Source organism: Pleurodeles waltl, chromosome 8 (genome assembly GCF_031143425.1).
Source record: "Pleurodeles waltl isolate 20211129_DDA chromosome 8, aPleWal1.hap1.20221129, whole genome shotgun sequence".
NCBI lineage: Eukaryota > Metazoa > Chordata > Amphibia > Caudata > Salamandridae > Pleurodeles > Pleurodeles waltl.
In genome coordinates this window covers 163,358,242-163,379,209 of record NC_090447.1, presented here as the reverse complement: position 1 = coordinate 163,379,209, position 20,968 = coordinate 163,358,242, and the positions used below count along the sequence as shown (strand labels likewise).

General features: G+C 42.1%; 1 protein-coding gene across 2 annotated transcripts in view; it reads left to right on the top strand.

Annotated features, from left to right (window-relative positions):
- The window catches only part of NOX4 (NADPH oxidase 4), a 759,149-nt gene that overhangs the window by 313,177 nt on the left and 425,004 nt on the right, over positions 1-20,968 (top strand). For both annotated transcript variants that reach the window (XM_069204008.1, XM_069204009.1), the window contains one exon: positions 17,525-17,750. In XM_069204008.1, the coding sequence (XP_069060109.1) occupies positions 17,525-17,750 (226 nt within the window). The remainder of the gene's footprint in view (positions 1-17,524; positions 17,751-20,968) is intronic.

Sequence of the window (20,968 nt, the reverse complement as noted above, 5' to 3'; positions counted from 1 at the left end):
CACTAAACTGCACATCCAAATAGGTTGTGAGAATAATGGAGGGAAATCACCAGTCTCTTTCCTAGTTGATTCTGCAAAACATGCCCAAGACTGCTCTCGGCAGTAACTGTGAAGCATGGTAGGGATATGAGAGCAGGCATAGAAGATACAGCATCTCTTTGTGGTCACACAGCTTGCCTCATCAGATGGAGGTACTCTAGGATTTTCTGTAGTCATTCAAGAGTGACAGTTTTTTTTATACAGGACACAGGCCTGCTGTCACTCTGTGCTCTTCCATCAACCTAAAATACACACAGTTTTTCCATTTACCTGGTTTAAGCATGAATAGTAGCACTCTTTAAGAAAAGAGACATGCTCAGGATTTACTGTATTAACTGATGATTTATGATAAACATTCAACATATTAGTCAGTATCTTCAACTTGTTAGAGAGAAAATAATCATGAGACTTCTTGTTCTGATGTTGTGTAGCCAATGTAAATGCTCCACAGTTTGACACACAGATCAAAATCAAAGATAAACACAATGTCTTCATATAGGAATGTATGATGGAACCACGCATGCTGGAACCACGCATGCCTTAACAACGAGGTAAGAACAGAGACTGCATTGTTACCATGCATGCCTTTACCATGCATGCCTTCACAACGATTTTTCATTGTAAAAGCGTCCCTAGTAAAGGCATGTGTGGGAACGGGTTGTGCGGTCCTATCATATCACCCCCCCCGCCCACCCTGAGGCCAAAAAGTACCCCACTGCATAAACCTAAAAAAAAAAAGAAAAAAAAAAAATAGCGCAACCCGACCCTAAAATACCCAACCCCCACCCCTAAAAAAAAAAGTAACCCACCCCTAAAAACCTAACTAAAAAAAAAATAGCATGACCCCCTACCTTAAAATACCCAACCACTTAACCCTAAAAAAAAATAACTGCCCCAAAACCCCGGCCCACTCCAAGCCATTAATCCACCCCACCCCTAAAACCTAAAAAAAAATAAAAATAGTGTGACCCCTACCCTAAAATTACTAACCCTCCCACCCCTAAAAAAAAAAGCCCACCTCCCTACACCCACCCCAAGCCCTTATTCCACCCGACCCATAAAACCTTTAAAAAAATAGTGTAACCACCAACCCTAAAATGCCCAACCCTCCACCCACCCCAAGCACTCAATCCATCCCATCCCTAAAACCTAAAAAAAAAAAAATTGTGTGGCCCGCTACCCTAAAACACCCAAACCCACCCCTAAAAAAATTAATTAGCCATACCCCCACCCACCCCAAGCCGTTAATCCACCCCACCCATAAAACCTTTACAAAAATAGTGCAACCACCAACCCTAAAATGCACAACCCCCCACCCAACCCAAGCTCTTAATCCACCCCACCCCTCAAACCTAAAAAAAAAATAAGGCAACCCTGTACCCTTGAATACCCAGATCCTCCCTCCCCCCCCCCCCCCCGGCCTTAAATAAAAAAAAAATAGCTCCCACCCCACCACCCACCCCAAGCCCTTAATCCACCCCTTCCCATAAAAACTTCCCCCCAACCCTGCCCTAGCCCCACTTACCTCACTGCATCATCTCCCGAGCCACGCTGCCTTTTTTTGTGCCTTAACCAAGCATATGCGTAGTTCAGCACATGTGTGGTTAAGGCACAGGAAAAAGGCAGTTGTTGTTCCAGCAAGCGTGGTTACGCTTGTGTGTGAAATGTCTGCATTGTTCCCAACGCGTTGTTTAAGACGTTTCCCTTCATATAACATTGCAGAGGCTCAGGAGACAGTTGTTATGACACACTGGTGAGGATGTGACAGAATTCTAGCACATAGTTCAGAGGACAGTACAGGGGTCAACTAACAGAAACAAGTAGTATTTAACTCTACCTAGCTATCACTAGCCTGGGGCCTCTGCATACAGTACTGGCAGTGGTCAAATAAGTCTAGGAACAAAAAGTATTTGAGGTTACACTGCATAAGGAATTTCAAGAAGCACCACAAGTAGAAATCTTTTTGGGAGTTATTTTCAACATTAGGCTTAAAGATAAGGTCTATTATAGAGCGAGGAACACAGGTGAAATGCTGAGCCCAAGAAAAGGAACACAAGTGAAGAGAAGATCTCAAGCAGAGGCTTCCTCTCACCAGCAGAAATGAAACCCAAGCCGCTGGCCACAACATTGGTGTGACTTTTGTAAACTGCAGGACCTTCCTGCTGTATGTCCTTTAATCCACAGAGCCTCAAACCCTGCAGTAAATTCCTGACTTTCAGGACTTTTGAATCCTGTCCCAGATTCTCAGGCCTCACTTTAGTCTGCCACTAAGGTAGAGCATACAGTCACAGTTTCTGGGCTGCCCACAAAGGCATATCACTGGCTTTTTTTGGGTAACAGGGCATCACATTCATGACAACCTCAGTTCTGAGTGTCATGACTCCTGTCAACCAGTGCATCAACATCCTGAGTGGCAGGACGCGGAGTTAGGGCTGGAAGAGGCGGCCAATAATGCACCAGGCAAGAGATGGATGGGAGTGGGGGCGAGCACCTGTGACAAGCCATGACAGTAACGATATTGAAATCTAAATGATTAAGGTGAAAGCTAGTCTAAAGTGTTATTGGTGACAAGGCTCAGCTAGATGGATAAACAGATTCCATGAGTAGCCTTAATGTTGCCTTTATAAATGCTGGTGTTCTTCCGGTTTCTGTTAAATTTTGGTAGGGATGTGGCATTGTTATTGAAGCTTCGAGTTATTGATGTTTGGGATACGGATTGTGATGTGATAATTTTGAGGATGAGAGATTGGGGAGTATTCATGTTTTTTAAGAAGAGATAGCAATAGAGATAGTGCTGCAAAATGTTGACACAGCCTTGAGGACTTCTCTCTTGTTAATGTTGGTGCTAAAGTGTGCTTAATTGGCTGAAAGCATTTGAAATATTTCACCAAATGTATGGGTACTGCAGCAGTGACTTAAGAACATATTTAACCACAGTGATGATACTGGACAAGATTTCACATTAGATTAACTTTGACCTGACTGATATGTTTTTTTAAAATCTTTATTAAAAACTATTATAAGTTGAATTAATTTTTATGTCTGTCTAATTCAGAAAAGATGATTTTTTAACTGGTGCAGAGAGGATTTTTCCTGACTCAAAAAACATATTCATCAGACCTGTTCATGTTTATGACCAGTGGGATCTAACATGGAGGCGAATTGTTTAAGACCAGCTAAGATAACCTTCAACCAGATGACTGAGCGATGTAGTCCTTTTGAAATTACTGTGTGATGGTCACAACCTTAGTAAAATATTATTTACTAATGCACTGTTAATTTTGCTAAAAAGCGAATCATTGATATTACCTCAGTGTCTTGAGTGAGTATTTGAATTGGTTACATAAAGGATCCACAACGCACTAATAGAGGATTTTGGTGTACAAATGGCTGGAAAGCAGAACTAATGGAAATGACCGTAAAGTGATTGATGCAATGTTATCAGCAAGTTTCATGAAATTTGGTTTGGAGATAAGCCAAGGGCCAAATGCAAGGGTTGATCTAGTATTGAAAATATGCCAAGTTGATTAAATTGCTTTATGTTGCTGAGACAGAAGAGCATTGGAGACTTCTGCTTGGAAATCAACGCCTCTGTGTATTAATCAGTTAGTAGTATTGCTGGCACGAGTGATTAGTAGAATGAACTCTGAGCACTAGTAGTGCAACAGTGCAGCAGAAGACCACAGTGAAGCAAAATAATGCTGAGATGGTTTTGGAGAAAGAAAGCCATCGTCCTTTATTTTGTTTGTGAATAAAGCTCACTGAGCTCCATGTTTCTTCTATGATCTGATATTCAAACTGTCTCATTCCTCACATTAGTTGCAATGTTGCAATATATATATAAATGTAATCAGTTGGAGCAAACATTATTCAAGTTCCTGTTGCTTTTACAATGCAGCAGTTGCAGAACACAGCATGCCTTTTTATTATACTGCTCTATATAATGTCTTAAACAAAGAAAATGCCAGTAGAGTTCTTGAAGGAGTCCAGCAAAGTCACTGAATTTAAAACAGCATATACCAGTAGTCCCTAACCCTTTCCATTTCCCTCATTGTTCTTCTTTGTCTCCTGTTCACCCAATACAGAATTCCAGAATGGGGTGTATTACTGATAGTGACACCCTAGGAGTGACCCTTTTACAAAGCAGCTCTCCATGGCTTGGCAAGACGGAATAGGTCTTACTTCTCAATAAAATTAGTTAAACAACTCTTTGTACACTTTTATTCACACATTCCTTTAGCCAAAATTAATTATAATAGAAACTTTAATGAGCGCTACACTTTGAATGGCCCTGAAAGATTGGTTTGCTACCTTTATGATATCTGTGGAGAAAAAATGACCACTGAAGGGTAAAACATTGGAGAGGAGTAACAAAGCCCTAGGATTTAGTAAGAGAACGTGGTGGAGGTGATTGTATTGACAGGAAAAGCAAAGAATATGCTTTTTTTAAGGAATCTTATCTCAAATATGGTGTATGTGTGTTAACGCAAAATTGTTAATGAGTTTAATAATGAATGTTCATTTGTTTTGAGTAATGGATTTGCGTAGAGCATGTGCCAGCGTAGAGAAAAAAATGCACACATTTGAAGGTGTGCCCACCTGGTTGGCCACCAATATTCATGAAGTGTTCTTATTAATGGCTTATAAATATGAAATATTGAGCTTATGTTTGATTAATGTAGTAATATGTCGTATTAAGGGTTATGCATTATGTATTATCTTTATTAACCGTAGGCCTTAACTTAGCGAGGTCTTGGCCTAGTTGCACGGCCTCATGTCAAGCTACATTGCTCAGGCGTTTAATATAATGGATGCTTAGAGAATTAAATTGTAATTTTCCACTATACTGACTATGTTTTCGTAGCTGAAGTTAGTTCTCATGAGAAACTGCTTGCTAGAAGATGATGTAGTTGCTAGTGAAACAATGTTTAATGTAATGTGTGTAAGACTGACCTTCCCAGGAGAAGGCAATGGATGCACTGACTGGAGTATAACCTGCAACAATATTGATACCTGACGGGCCTAATGACGAGAGCGGGGGAAGAGGAACCAATCATCGACATGTGAGCCATGTAGTAGTAAAATTTTAAATTAAGGGTGTAAGGAAATGCCTCCTTGGCATGGTTACCCCCTGACTTTTTGCCTTTGCTGATGCTATGTTTTGAATTGAAAGTGTGCTGAGGCCTGCTAACCAGGCCCCAGCACCAGTGTTCTTTCCCTAACCTGTACTTTTGTTTCCACAATTGGCACACCCTGGCATCCAGGTAAGTCCCTTGTAACTGGTACCCCTGGTACCAAGGGCCCTGATGCCAGGGAAGGTCTCTAAGGGCTGCAGCATATCTTATGCCACCCTGGGGACCCCTCACTCAGCACAGACACACTGCTTGCCAGCTTGTGTGTGCTAGTGAGGACAAAACGAGTAAGTCGACATGGCACTCCCCTCAGGGTGCCATGCCAACCTCACACTGCCTATGCAGTATAGATAAGTCACCCCTCTAGCAGGCCTTACAGCCCTAAGGCAGGGTGCACTATACCATAGGTGAGGGCACCAGAGCATGAGCTCTGTGCCCCTACAGTGTCTAAGCCAAACCTTAGACATTGTAAGTGCAGGGTAGCCATAAGAGTATATGGTCTGGGAGTCTGTCAAACACGGACTCCACAGCACCATAATGGCTACACTGAAAATTGGGAAGTTTGGTATCAAACTTCTCAGCACAATAAATGCACACTGATGCCAGTGTACATTTTATTGCAAAATACACCCCAGAGGGCACCTTAGAGGTGCCCCCTGAAACCTTAACCAACTACCCGTGTAGGCTGACTGGTTTTAGCAGCCTGCCACACTCGAGACATGTTGCTGGCCACATGGGGAGAGTGCCTTTGTCACTCTGTGGCCAGTAACAAAGCCTGCACTGGGTGGAGATGCTATCACCTCCCCCAGGCAGGAGCTGTAACACCTGGCGGTGAGCCTCAAAGGCTCACCCCCTTTGTTCCAGCACCGCAGGGCACTCCAGCTAGTGGAGTTGCCCGCCCCCTCCGGCCACGACCCCACTTTTGGCGGCAAGGCCGGAGGAAATAATGAGAATAACAAGGAGGAGTCACTGGCCAGTCAGGACAGCCCCTAAGGTGTCCTGAGCTGAAGTGACTCTAACTTTTAGAAATCCTCCATCTTGCAGATGGAGGATTCCCCCAATAGGGATAGGAATGTGACCCCCTCCCCTTGGGAGGAGGCACAAAGAGGGTGTACCCACCCTCAGGGCTAGTAGCCATTGGCTACTAACCCCCAGTCCTAAACACGCCCTTAAATTTAGTATTTAAGGGCTTCCCTGAACCTAAGAATTTAGATTCCTGCAACTTAAAGAAGAGGACTGCTGAGCTGAAAAACCCTGCAGAGAAGAAGAAGACACCAACTGCTTTGGCCCCAGCCCTACCGGCCTGTCTCCCTCCTTCAGAAGAAAACTGCTCCAGCGACGCTTTTCCCAGGACCAGCGACCTCTGAATCCTCAGAGGACTGCCCTGCTTCCAAAAAGACCAAGAAACTCCTGAGGACAGCGGCCCTGTTCAACAAAGACTGCAACTTTGTTTCCAGAGGAGCAGATTTAAAGACCCCTGCAATCCCCGCAAGAAGCGTGAGACTTGCAACACTGCACCCGGCGACCCCGACTCGACTGGTGAAGGAACAACGCTACAGGGAGGACCCCTCCCCGGCGACTCCAAGACTGTGAGTAACCAAAGTTGTCCCCCCTGAGTCCCCACAGCGAGCCTGCAGAGGGAATCCCGAGGCTCCCCCTGACCGCGACTGCCTGACTCTGAAATCCCGACGCCTGGAAAAGACCCTGCACCCACAGCCCCCAGGACCTGAAGGATCAGAACTCCAGTGCAGGAGTGACCCCCAGGAGGCCCTCTCCCTTGCCCAGGTGGTGGCTACCCCGAGGAGCCCCCCCCCTTGCCTGCCTGCACAGCTGAAGAGACCCCTTGGTCTCTCATTGAAACCTATTGAAAACCCGACGCGTGTTTGCACACTGCACCCGGCCGCCCCCGCGCTGCTGAGGGTGTACTTTTTGTGCTGATTTGTGTCCCCCCCGGTGCCCTACAAAACCCACCTGGTCTGCCCTCCGAAGACGCGGGTACTTACCTGCTGGCAGACTGGAACCGGGGCATCCCCTTTTCCATTGAAGCCTATGTGTTTTGGGCACCTCTTTGACCTCTGCACCTGACCGGCCCTGAGCTGCTGGTGTGGTGACTTTGGGGTTGCTCTGAACCCCCAACGGTGGGCTACCATGGACCCCAATTTGAACCCCGTAGGTGGTTTACTTACCTGCAAGAACTAACAATAACTTACCTCCCCCAGGAACTGTTGAAAATTGCAGTGTCCACTTTTAAAATAGCTATATGTGTTTTATGTAAAAAGTATATATGCTATTGTGATTATTCAAAGTTCCTAAAGTACTTACCTGCAATACCTTTCAAACGAGATATTACATGTAGAATTTGAACCTGTGGTTCTTAAAATAAACTAAGAAAATATATTTTTCTATACAAAAACCTATTGGGCTGGAATTGTCTCTGAGTGTGTGTTCCTCATTTATTGCCTGTGTGTATGTACAACAAATGCTTAACACTACTCCTTTGATAAGCCTACTGCTCGACCACACTACCACAAAATAGAGCATTAGAATTATCTCTTTTTGCCACTATCTTACCTCTAAGGGAAACCCTTGGACTCTGTGCATACTATTCCTTACTTTGAAATAGTGCATACAGAGCCAACTTCCTACAAAGGGGTTTAGTTACATTGGACTAAGTGTGCACATGTGATCCCCTGACCAATTAGGATGTGGGAAGTAGTTTTAGGAAATCTAACTTAGTCAGACTTCACTGAGAGAAGATGGGCTACTATTTTCTAGACCGTCCTGAGAAGAGACGTGTTTTACTTTACTGCTTAGAGAGACTTTGCTTTTTCTGAACTTTGATGCTGAATCCTGATGTATTGCTGACAGAACTGATGTCCTGTTGACGAAGACTGTCACAGCTTGCTGAACCATATTGAGGATAGGTATATTGCTACTGTTACAGATTGTTATGTCTATTTGCTTTTGTTTCTAGGTACCAACTGCTATTTTGATAGAGCCATAGTTAGATGTTTTATCAAATTTGTGTGACTAAATTGTTTTTCATGAAGTCCCAGCATGGTATTCTAATCTGGTGTTAGTTAGGGTCCTCACTGATGAAGTTCTCTACATGTAATAACAGTTGATGTATTTTCTTTGCTGAATCTAAATGTATGTTATATTGTTTGCACAATTATTCTTGCTATTAATTTGTACCCTAACCTAAGAATGTGTAGTAGCTCAAGCTTTGATTATATTGCGATTCTTTCGACGCTTTGGGCAGCCAGTATTGTTTCTGTATTTGTATCATTTGATTTTTAAATTAAGTTATGTGACATTAGCATTGTTAAAATAGGGAAATAAACATTCTAACTTTTACATAAAGGTGTGGTTATTCATGGCCACAAGGTCATGGTGAGTGGAAATGACTGACTCCTAATGGTTTTTGCTCGATATTGATATATGGTGGGAAAAACTCGAAGCAAGTCAAAAGGTTCATCGGCCTATTTGCGTGTCCCTTGTAAGTTTACTTAATAAGGTCTTGCACTCTAACATGCGTGCTTTGTCACTGACCTAGTATTGTTTATCGTGGTATCAACATTTTCAGTTCCCCTCTTCTCCAAACACCATTGCTCTTTTACATAAGTATCTAGATATGGATTTAGATTCACTTCCTTTGTTCAAAATATTTGTGATCTGCAGTATTGCTTATTATTTATGTTTATTTAATAACATATTTCATTTCTCTCTCTCTCTCTCTGGACTAACGGCAAAATGTACAGAGATTATTTGTTCTTTAAACATGCCAATACATTTCTGTTCTTTCAAAATGCATGAATATATTTGGAGTTATGTGTTATCAGTGCTATTATTCTGTTTTTTAAAACGAAAATGACACTGGAGTTTGTTCTCTATCATCAGTGCTCTTTGCTATCCATTCACTAAATGTGTTGGCTTTGTTGAGGAAACATGCATTATTTAATTTTATGCCAGATCTGGACGCCCTCTTGGTGTTTGTTCCCAATGAATTTTCAGCTATGTCTGAGTGGCATTAGTTTTATCATCAATCTTTGGGCTGGGAATATCTAGAGAAGAGTCAAATAAATCCTTGAAAATTATTAGTTGATGGGCTCTCTTGATTTATGCTATGATAGTTTGTGTTCTCAGGTGAAGGTTTGGCCACAGATTTATGGAGTTTTGGTGTAGGGGAGCGCTGCAAGTTACCTTGCTGCGTTCTCCTGATCAAAGTGAAAGGACAAGAATGCACCCTATCCATGGCATACAACACATTCCTGTCCTTTCCCCCTGCGCTGGCACCGTTTTGGCAGCCTAGTGCCAACACAGGCACCCTTGCACCACAGTGCAAGGGTGCCTGCATTGCAAGAAGGATTATTTTGTGCAGGAAAGGACACCTCCCTGCACAAAAACAATCCTATGTGGCTTTTTCCTCTTTCTATGTGTTCTTCAGAATGCAGCACACATTAAAAGGGGAGAACAGGAGAGGTAAAGATATTTCCCCTTGTTGCACCTCCTCTGGAGAGGCGTAAGGTTTCAACACATCCCCATGTTTACATGGCCTTGTAAATCTGGAGATGCATCGAAACCATGGGTGTTGGGTGGGAACACTCAGTGCAACACCTATGGAATGCCTCACTTACTCACAGTAAGGCAGCACAGCGATTAGCGCTGCCTTGACTTACTCCGTATCTATGATGCCATTCAAAGCCATGCAAAGTGACCTCATAGATATTACAAGAAAATACCAGGGCACTCCAAAAACAGTATCCCGTGAATCTACTCCAAGTGGAGAAAGGAGTTCAATGTCCAAACAATGCGTTGAGATTAGTGATGTTTTATTCGTTGTAGAATAGATACATTCTGGGAACAGCCGACACGTGTTTCGTTCGAAGGACTTTTTCAAGGCTGAGAAATAAGTAAAAGTAATTCGAAGTGGAAGGATGGTAGGTGGTCCCTAGGTCTAACGAAGTTCAATTGGTAATATGGTATGTAGTTGACCATGTAGTTCTGGTGATAACATTAGTACCGAATGGTGGTTCCTTCGGCATCACAGTATTTTAGACTGGTTGAAGACGTCACACACACCGAATCTTTCACACTCGCGTGAACCGACATTCTGGAGCTTTCACTGGGCTTATCATGGCCCTGTTTCTTCAACCAGTCTAAAATACCGTGATGCCAAAGGAAACATATTACCAATTGAACTTTGTTGGACCTAAGGACCGCCTACCATATAAACTTATGGTTTTGCCTTCAATTCTCTGGTACCTCAGTTTAAATGGATCATTTTGCTGGCCTTTTTAGGTGAAAATTTATGGTCATATTACATCATAAAGGCCATGTTGTCAACGTTTTTTCAAGTGGGCATATTTGGATGACATTATTTGGATGAATTAATAATTTCTATGATGCATATAACAGCAACTGATGAATTTATGATGTTCCACCTTAAACAATATAAATATATGGTTTGGAACAGTGATTAATAGTGTATTATAGTTATGCCACATTTCCATGCAAGAATTTATAAAAATGGATGGAGTTTCTGGTTGTCTGCTCATCTTGGTCCTGCTCCTTCCCCCCTCCCAATCAGTGACCCTCTGCAAGTCTTCTATCCTCACAGTTTCTGAAGAACATGGAGTGCTATGACTTAGGACAGTGGTTCTTAACATGTTGGCTTCCGTGGACCCTCAATCATTATTGGAATCTGGGGACCCCCACTGAATCAATATTGGAATTTGGGGGCTCCCATTGAGTCATTATTGGAACCCGGAGAACTCCACTGAGACATTATTTGAATCTAGGGAACTCAGCCAAGGCAATGTCAGTGATTTGAACCTCAGAGCAGTACACAAAAATATAAAAGCAACATTGATCATACAATACACAAATGATGACATCATTTATTTAATTCACAATCAAATAAAAAATGTATTTTAATGTGAAGGTTGGAGATTTTCTAATTTCAATTAGGCCACCCATTGTTCATATAATGCACTTGCACTGCTTCCACAAATATGATACCAACTTAATTTTTAGACTCCAATTTCAAATCTCTTCACGTTTACAGAACATTTAAAAATGTTCTCATTTTTACTTTTGCTTCTTTATTCACATACAATTTATGTTAATATTATCCTTCTGTTAATATTATTTAATTTTCTACCTGGGCGCAAATCCCCTGAGTAGGCATTACAGACCCCCAAAGGCCCCCAGACCACAGATTAAAAAGCACAGACATTGGAGATAACTATCCTTAGCATTATTGTGAATGAAACTTTCCACTATGTTCTCTATGCATCATGTTGAATGACTTTGCCTCAAAGTTTCGATCTAGGCCTGTAGAAGAACATTTTGAATAAATCTTTGTCTGGGACATATTTCATATTGAATGCTACATCTCTCGAGGGCAGTTGCTGAGGAAGGAAACTGAAGGTTTCTCTTACCTTAAGAAATGGGTTAGTGCTAAATGGTATTGGTTATTATGAATTTGTTTCTGATTCATCCAATGTGAGCCAACCACGATCATGTCAGGCTGAATCAGCAGTTTTGCTTGTTGTTTATTTATAAAATGTGTATAACATTCCCTGATTTTGAAGATGTGGGGCAACTTCTCTTTTTCCTCTCAAGACTATGAGCCTCATTTAGATCTTGGTTCTAACAGTCCTGCCATTAATTTTTCAATGGAAAACCTGTCTGCTTACTAGGCGGTCAGCCCTCCTGCTTTAGATGTTGGTGGTCCCACAGCGGATAACCAGCCCGAGTTCCTCCGACTCTGCCAGAACTTCCCAACCTTGTGGATGGTGCCATGGGAGAAAGTGTCTGACGGCGGGACTCCAGCCACCCTTCCTGCCGAGCAGATTTGGATGTGTCTTTCAGCCAAGCCAACTGTGGCGGTGCTACCTCCCCATTTGAGTTGGCAGATTGGTGGGGGAGGTGGGGTAAATGAGGTAAAAGCCTACCCTTTTTCCCCATTCCACTTCTGTTGTCAACTGGACATGACTGGACAAGACCTACCGTTGCTGCTGCCTGCCGCTGGACCACAGAGAATAAATGACCCCATGCCCCATCTTCGGACTCAAAGGAAGGGAATACTCATTGCCAGTCTACGTTGTGTGATCACTGCACGTGAACTCGGGACTACTGAAGTCATATCATGTCATAGTAATTTTTTTAATTACTGTGTCATGCATATGTTGGGAACACAATTGTGTTGGTAATCGATGGTGGCGCACTGGTACAAGGCACATATTGCACACATACTCAGATTTCATTTTGATGTCAGTATTCATTGCCAAATGAATGCTGGCACCACAATGACGTAACATTCACACTTGTCAACTATGCCCATGTGTGCTCATGGCAAGGGGGCCTGTACCTGTGATGTTGTGCTTCCAGTTGTGTATGTGAGTCAATACGTGTGTGTGTGTTTTCGATTGGATTGGCTGGTTGAGGTGGAGGGAGCTGGAGTGGGTGATGTGGTTGTGTCAGATTGTGTGTCACTAGCATATGGGTTTGATATTGTTGTCTATGTTTGGTTGTGTGTTGTGTTGCTGTGTGTAACATTCAGGTGAGTGTTATTGTGTGGTGGTCAGTTCGGTGATGTGTGTAGTTGTGCTTTTGTTTGTTTTTGTCTAGGTAAGTGTCTAGTTGTGTTGATTGTTGTGGTTGTGTTAAGTGTGGGTGTAGTGTCAATAGTGTGTGTGCATGTTGTATCATGGATGTATGGTAATGTGTATTTTCAGCATGTACGTGCTGTGTTTTGGTGGAATGGCAATGGGGAAAAGTGTGTATGTGGTTTGTTGTGTAGTGGAGGGGACACCTATATCTAATGTACAGTGTCTGTGTGTGTGTGTGTGACTTACCTCTCTTCATAGCCACAGCCTGTGTACGGTGTCTATTGGGTCCCACAACGGCTTCCCTCTGTTTGCAATCTGCCATCAGTACACGACCTTCATGACTGTAACATCTAAATATGGTTGCCTGGAACCCACCAGCCTAACGGCTCAAAAGAGCACTTTGTCATGGAGGTCATTGGCTTTGCCACAATATATCTAAAAACAGAGGTTAGAACACCGCCTACTTGACGATATACTCTGGTCCGCCACCGTGGCGGATTGGTGGTGTTAGAAATTGGGTCTCTAGATGGCAGAGGTATGCACCTTGTCCAAGAAGGGATCACAATCCTAGTCTGAGTAAGTCACAACACACCCTAAATTATCCTGTGCTCAACCTCAGGTAGTTTGGCACACAGCAGGCAAGCTTAACTTAGAAAGGCAATGTGTAAAGTATTTGTGCAATAACTCATCCAGTAACACAGTAAAAACACCACAAAATGTACTCTACACCAGTTTAGGAAAATAGATAATATTTATCTGAATAAAATAAGACCAAAGTAACAAAAATCCAATATTTACAAGTCAAGATATAATTTTTTAAACGTTTAAATGTGTATTAATCCACACGAATCAGTGGTTGCATCCTTTTAACACATAGTACCTGGGGTGTGTCAAAAATAACAATGCAGGGATGCAGAGGAAGGAATGCATCGGAAAGTAAAGCAAGCGGTGCGTAGATTTTTCCGGCACAGCACAGGCGATGTGTCGCTCATTTTTATGCGGCAAAGTGATACCTCAATTTCCGGGAGTGCAGCCTTGGTTCCTCACTATGGTGCAGTGATATTTTGATGTCTAGGGGCGCTGCATGGAAAATCCAGAATACTCTGGTAGGATGGAGCAGGAGCTGCGTCAATTTCTGCCAATAATGTGTCGATTTTCCAATGTGCTGGGTTTTCTCTCTTTGGTGAAGTCTTTGATGGCTCTGAGACTTCAGAACAGGAGGCAAGCTCAGCCCAAGCCCTTGGAGAGCACTAGTGGGGGAAGGCACAGTCCTTCCAGCAGAGTCAGGGGTCGGCAGGTAGCAGGGCATCAGGCAGGAGAGGAGTCTTCACAGCAAAGCAGTCCAGATGGGTCCTTTGGGCAGCACGGCAGTCCCTCTGACAGTTTCCAGTTGTATGTCTAGAAGTGTCCGATTTGGTGGGGTCACAGAACCAGTATATACACCCAAATGTGCCTTTGAAGTGGAGAAAACTTCAGAGTGGTTTTGAAGTGCGCACGTTCCCCTTTCCGCTTAGTCGTGTCTGCCAGGAGATCTGTGGAGGGGTGATCACACCTTTGTATGAGGTCAGACCACTAGCCTCTGAAGTGTGAGAGCCCCTCCACCCTTCCTGCCCAGGAAGACCCATCAGTATGCAGATAAATGCAGATGCAGCTGAGTGTCCTGTGTTTATGGCTGTCTGGGTGGAAAGCACAAGGGGAGCTGTCAACCAGCACAGGCCAGACGTGGATTGGAGACAAGCTGTAAGGCACATAGAGCAGTAAGGGCAGAGAAATGCCTACTTTCTACAAGTGACATTTCTAAAATAGTAATATAAAATCAAGCTTCACCAGTTAGTAGGATTTCTTGCACCATTACAATCATACCAAACACGACAAGGCTACTCCTCTGAAATCACAAATTACCACATAAGAGTGTATAAGGGAATTTCCAATGCTAGCCTATGAGAGGCTCAGGCTTCACAGTAGTGAAAAACGACTTTGGGAGTATTTCACAACCAGGACATGTAAAACTTATAAGTACATGCCCTGCCTTTTACTTACATAGAACTGTGTCCTATGGGTCACCTAGAGCCTACTTTAGGGGTGACTTAATTGTAATAAAAGGGGAATGTAAGGCTTGGCAAGTAGTTTTAAATGCCAAATCAAAGTGGCATTGATACTGCACGCGCACACAGGCCTGGGCACATCTAGTGCTCTTTACTAGGGACTTGTAGGTAAATTAAATATGCTGAGTGGGTATGAGCCAATGTCACCATGTTTAAGGGAGAGAACACAAGTATTTTAGGACTGGTTAGCAGTGGTAAAGTGCGCAGAGTCCTAAAACCAGCAGGAATTAAATTCGATAATGGAGGGAGGCAGGCAAAAAAAGCTGGGGGAAGACCACCCTAAGGCTGTCAGGTCTAACATCTGCTGCAGTGCTACAAAATCCTAGCTATTACTTAAGCTGAATAGTGGATTTTGCGCAAGAGGTCAATGGATCGATGCGACAAATGAATGAGGGGATGTCCTCAATAGGCAATGTGATTATCAACTGTAAACATCATATTTAGAATTCTGATCCTCAAACAATAACCACACCAGTGTATTAAGAAGAATTATGAATTTATTTCCCTAGATTAACAATGCTAATGTCACCGAAATAACTCTCAAGCACAATTTATAAACATATAAAATCAATAGCAGCTGATTAGAGCGTCTTATATATCTGAGTTTAATCAAAACAATCAAGCAAATAATCTCCAAAATAACAACACTGATTACCAACACCAGAATCGGTAATAATGGCAAAGTATTAATTAGCACAAACAATCAAAAAGTGTCAATATGAATCTTGAGCATTTAAAGTTAATACCCTCACTAACTATGAATCAGCATCAACATGTAGGAAGTCATGTGAAAATAATTTAGTAACACAAATTTAGGAAAAAATCACTCTATCTCGGGTTATTATAAGAAAACATTATTAATATGCAGCAGTCAAATTATAAGTTGCAGCTGGTACCTGCAAAGCAAAAGAGACTCATATATCAATACAATATCATACATTACCCATAGAACAACAACATGCAGTCTTCAGCAAAAGTAAACCATCAAGTATAACTTCAGAAAATCGGGTCTATCCATAGCTAAACCCACACTGCTGATTCTTCTTCTCTCCTAAAATCTGTTATAGAGTCTAACCCCAGAAAATCCTACCCAGCTTGTTGTACTAATCTTCAAAAAGTTTATGATTGGTCAGAACTTGGGGTGGCTTACGATTCAACCAATAGTTTCTCTAATTGATAACCTAAAATGCTATAACATTGACGTCAACCAGGGCATTTTCATAACAGTAACTTTTCCTCTTCCGTCTCGTCTGTGGCTCCATTGTTCCATCTCGTCTAAACTTCTCTTCTCAGGAAGAAACTTCTTACAATGTAGCATCTATTTCCTCGAGGAAGAAACCACGTATTAGTGACAATTTCAAACAATAGAACATTCAATGTATGCAAAAACTTTGTTAAACAAGACCTTGTAAGACATAATGCAGCAACCCTCAAGGGGCAGCTGTGTGCACATCTATTAAGCCATGTAACACACGTTTATACAAGCATTGAACTACGGAAAATAACCACAGTGTTTAGTTTGAATTTTTGCCCAGCTAAGAACAGAAATGAATTATGGCAACCATTTTCAAAAGTCACCAGTTTTTGTATGTTAATTCGCTATACAGTGAATACATTAAAATTATTAATAAAACATATTATAAAATTCACACTCTGACACATCTAAACCAGGCCCTATGTCTGATTTTCTTGAGACTTTCTCTCCTCTTTAAAAATGCTGTCAATACTCTTTATAAGTTTGACTCTTAGAACTGAGAGGGTTTTTAACTGCTTAACTAGAGATTAATATTCTCTTTTCTGATTTTGTACTCTGAATCTGAGCCTTTTTACCATTCAATGCATTCTTCTGCCTCACATATAAAACATTCCGTAATAAATCTTGAACTCAGTTAATAAGTGGCCCCAGTTCCTATCTGATTCCTACTCTGCCAATTAAATTATTGATGACTGTGGTGGGTGGTGTCTCTTGCCGCTAGATCAATGGAAAATACTGAGATGTACTGCCTAAGGTAAAAATCTGGGTGTCTTGATTATTAGGATTCAGTAGTTTATTGGATTTCAGCTCTCACGAAATGTCAACAGAACAGCCCGCTCCTGTTCCTTGGAAAACTTTGTAGCCAATACATAGTGTTTTGAATTTCATACATTCCTCCACTTGAAGCCAATGGGATTCATTTATGATCACTGTAATATGATCTGACTCCTTACAGTTCAGGCTGGTATTGCCACTTCTTCCATTCCTTTGGACATGGTGTGCTTCTTCTCATATTTTAAACCTTATATAATAACTTCAGGCAACATTTTCTGCAGAAAAGGTTTAAAGAAGCTATCTGGTGAACAATGCTGCAGAAAATCTCATAACCCAAGCAGACATCATCAAACAAAGAACTGTTCTAGAATGCATATTATTGGTGATTTTTATGGTTAAAGTACTGAAAAAAAGAGAAGTTTTCTTCATCATCTAACAGTGAGCATTTAATAAACTGATTTTACTAGGCTCTCCCTTTCGACAGATTTAATGACACTGAATGTAAATAAACACTACTTCACTGGCATATGTGTGCTACTTCAGTGTGACCAAACTCTTCATGGAATCTTTGTTTTTTACTGTTGTTTTCTCTGTTCTTTACAGAGGAGTTCTTAAGTACCAAAGTAATTTAGAGGGACATCCCCCTGGTTGTTTCCACCTAAACAAATCTGCCCAGGGTGACATCCATGTTCCAGGATTTGCTGGAGAAAGTTCTGCTTCTTCATTTGAGACATTCCAGCAATATTTTCCAGCTCAGGAATCATTTGCACAAAACAACTTTGGAAAAGTATGCACTGAGGATCCTGTGTTCAAACCTCATTTTCCAGAGGTATGTGCCACTTTATATTGTGTTTGTTTTATTTAAAGTAAATTTTGGGCAGAACTAATTCTAGTGCTAAGCAGTATCAGATGTCTGTCGTGGGTGTGGTCAAAAGTGGGGTCAGAAGTGAAGCATCTCATTGATCCTGTAAGCAGGCATTGTGGACTCTTTGTAGAAGGAGCAACTAACTATTTGCACCAGCTCTGATCGCTCCAACGTGGAAGACAATGGCCAGAACATTTCACATAAAGGTATTTTTGCAGTGATGGAGAAGAAGCAACAATTTAGTTCTTTTCACATAAAATTGTACATTTGTTTATAATACTTGAATATCTTATTTTGTCTTACCATACATTTGTGTTTTTACTCAGCAGTATGCAAAATACTTATATCAGTTTTTTGAGATTATCTTTATTTAATCAAAATCATTATGATTTAAACAACCTAGGTGTATTATGCTTTTTTAGATGAAAAGGCCTGATTTAGATGTCTTCCACACCCGGGTATAGCACACAAATTGGGGACATCGTGCCAGTCTCTTCACCTCCCTTATTCATTAATAGAACTGGGGAAGATATATGATGGAGTCGCTGCTAGCCCAACTAAAGGTGAGCCTATTCTGATGGCCGTGGTGCCACTTGAAATGGTACTGCCACCATTTCTATTTCTATCCCTTGCCACTCGAAATTGTGTTAGCACCGTTTCTATTGCTATCACTTCGGTGTAAGGCTGGAAGGTAAGCTAGGAGTGTCTTGAACAGCATGCTCTCGAAATGTCTCTGACATGCACTCGAGGGACATTTGTAGTATAGATCCTGGGAATTTCCTCCCTCTTTGGGATTACAGTACAGCACTCCCATTCATGATTGCAGTTCCTTTATGCAGCCCCAACCATGGCATGGTGGACCTGTTGCACGGGATTTTTTCCCTTGTGGCATCTCCCTGATGCAGGAATGAACCACTTCAATGGAAAAAAACAGCCTCCATGGTGAGGATCTCAAGATGTGGTGGCCCAGCCATAAATAAATCTTCAGTGTTTAAATGAGACCCTGAAATCTATCTACGGGATCCTTTAATTTAACTATACCATCTTAGGTGCATAAAACAGAATACGTAATAGAGAGCTAATGGAAATACATTCCACCCATGGAAGGAGTATACTGCCACCTGCCACCCGTCAACAGTGTCAAGGAAACAAAAGAGCTTGAACACCCATATGAAGAGTTTGATAGCTATTCTAATTGGCGCAGCTTAACATGTTTCAGAATGCCCATAAAAAAATTTAATAAAATGAATAGTGGAGAAATTAGATTCCGAAAATCAAATTATATTTTTGAGGTTAATATTTTGTCGCAGAAAAGCGGTGCAAATCGTTGGAAGGCTACTTACATTTTGCTTCTCTTGGGATTTGTGGTGGACAGATTTGGACGAGTAAATGGTTTCCAACTTGGTTCGAAAACAGTATAGGAAGACTTAACATTTAGTATTTGATAGTGCGAAAGTTTATATGGAGGTCTCCTATGAATACAAAAAGTGAACAAAACATAAACATGGAATTCGGAAAAACCTACTTTCTGTATGAAATGTTTTGCAAGATTGTGATGTGTTCAAATAGGTCATTACAAATATTTTACACCAAAAAGATTCTTATTTACTTATTGTTTTGCTTTAACCTCTTCGCATCTACTGTTGCAGCTGTTGTATGCCGCTGACTTCAGTTGTGCACGTTGTATCGTGTTCCTTACTGTGTATTGTGTTTCATTTTGTGTACATACTGAGGAGGATTTGCGTATTTAATCAGAAGTCGCACAGCTTCCGGACGTTTTTGCCCCCTAGCGGATATATCGAGCATAGATCCTGAACACTGGCATCAATCACAAGGTGAGCCTGCATGCAGGAAGAGGGTTGGGCTAGCCCTGCCTGCATCCGGCAATCCGTTCTAGCCTACTTTTTGAGAATGAAGGAGACCAGAGCGTGCTCTCTGCTGAGAAGACATGAAGAAGATGTAGACCACGGGCCCTCCACCTAGTCCCCTGGAGAAATATGGGTAGCGCTATTTGCATGGAGAAATAATACCCTTCAACGCTAACAACTGTGCTTTTTGTCACTTTTGTGAAATGCATTGCCAGTCTCCATTAATCCTTCACTGTGTCATGTCTCGTGCTAGGGAAACTGGGCGGGGGTGGGGAGGGGGGCGGGGCTAGGCGACGAAAGTGCAGAGGGTCGCTAGGCATTCTTCTCAAGGGCTTAGCTTCCAATGATACAGCAGGTGTAGTGGCACGAGGGTCCAGAGGCCTGAGGGAACCACTGAGCCCTGATAACTGCTGTATTTTATAATTCATACAGCATCCAGGAGACCCATTTCCTACCTTGTAATAAGCCAATGACACATTGATGCTACAGATTCCTCTGTAACTGACTGTGGTGCACATCTTCACACATACCAAGTCCCCTGTCCTACACAGCACTATGCAATATACACTTTTCCGTAGTGTGGCTAAGCAATTCATTTTGTTTATGAACACCTGGGCCATAGCGCAGGATCTTTCAGCACAAAGGGGCCCCAACACTCCAAGCCGCAAACCATTGAATGGGTCCACATTCAGCCCAAGACCTATGAATATCTGGAGATACTGGAAACTCAGACCCCCTCATAACATTCTGCAAGGGGCTAATACCTTTGCATTACGCCACTGAGGAGCACAGCACTTTGTACAGCTTAATTTCGTATTTTATTTGGTGAATGTGCATGAACAGGTTTCCAAAAGTAAGCTTTTTGTAAGGGTATATTTGAGCTGGCATCAACATGAAGGGCCTCATTTTGAAAATGTTTTCAAAGGGTGTGTGAACTAGAAGGCCTATCCTTCCCCCCAGCACCTGTGAAGCTAATGGGGCTGGCTGTAATGTGATAGACAGCATGTGGGCACGCAGTGCATCTTAACAGGACTAAGAATTCCTGTGTTTAGTGTGTTGGCACCTTAAAAGCAGACCTCGTAGCGTTTCCTCTGCTTGTACAGCAGAGGGGGGCAAACTAATACCTAATTTCCTTAAGGGATGAATATTTATTGATCTCGGGTACTCTGCCGTCTCTCCTGCATCGTGTTGGACCCCCTAAAAAGAATCCGTGCTTTGCTCCCAGTTTTTAACTGGAAATGTGCCATTCCATCCTTCTGCAAATGTTTTGGGAACATTTAGCATTTTTTGATGCTTTCCAGCTCTCTCTGTGAT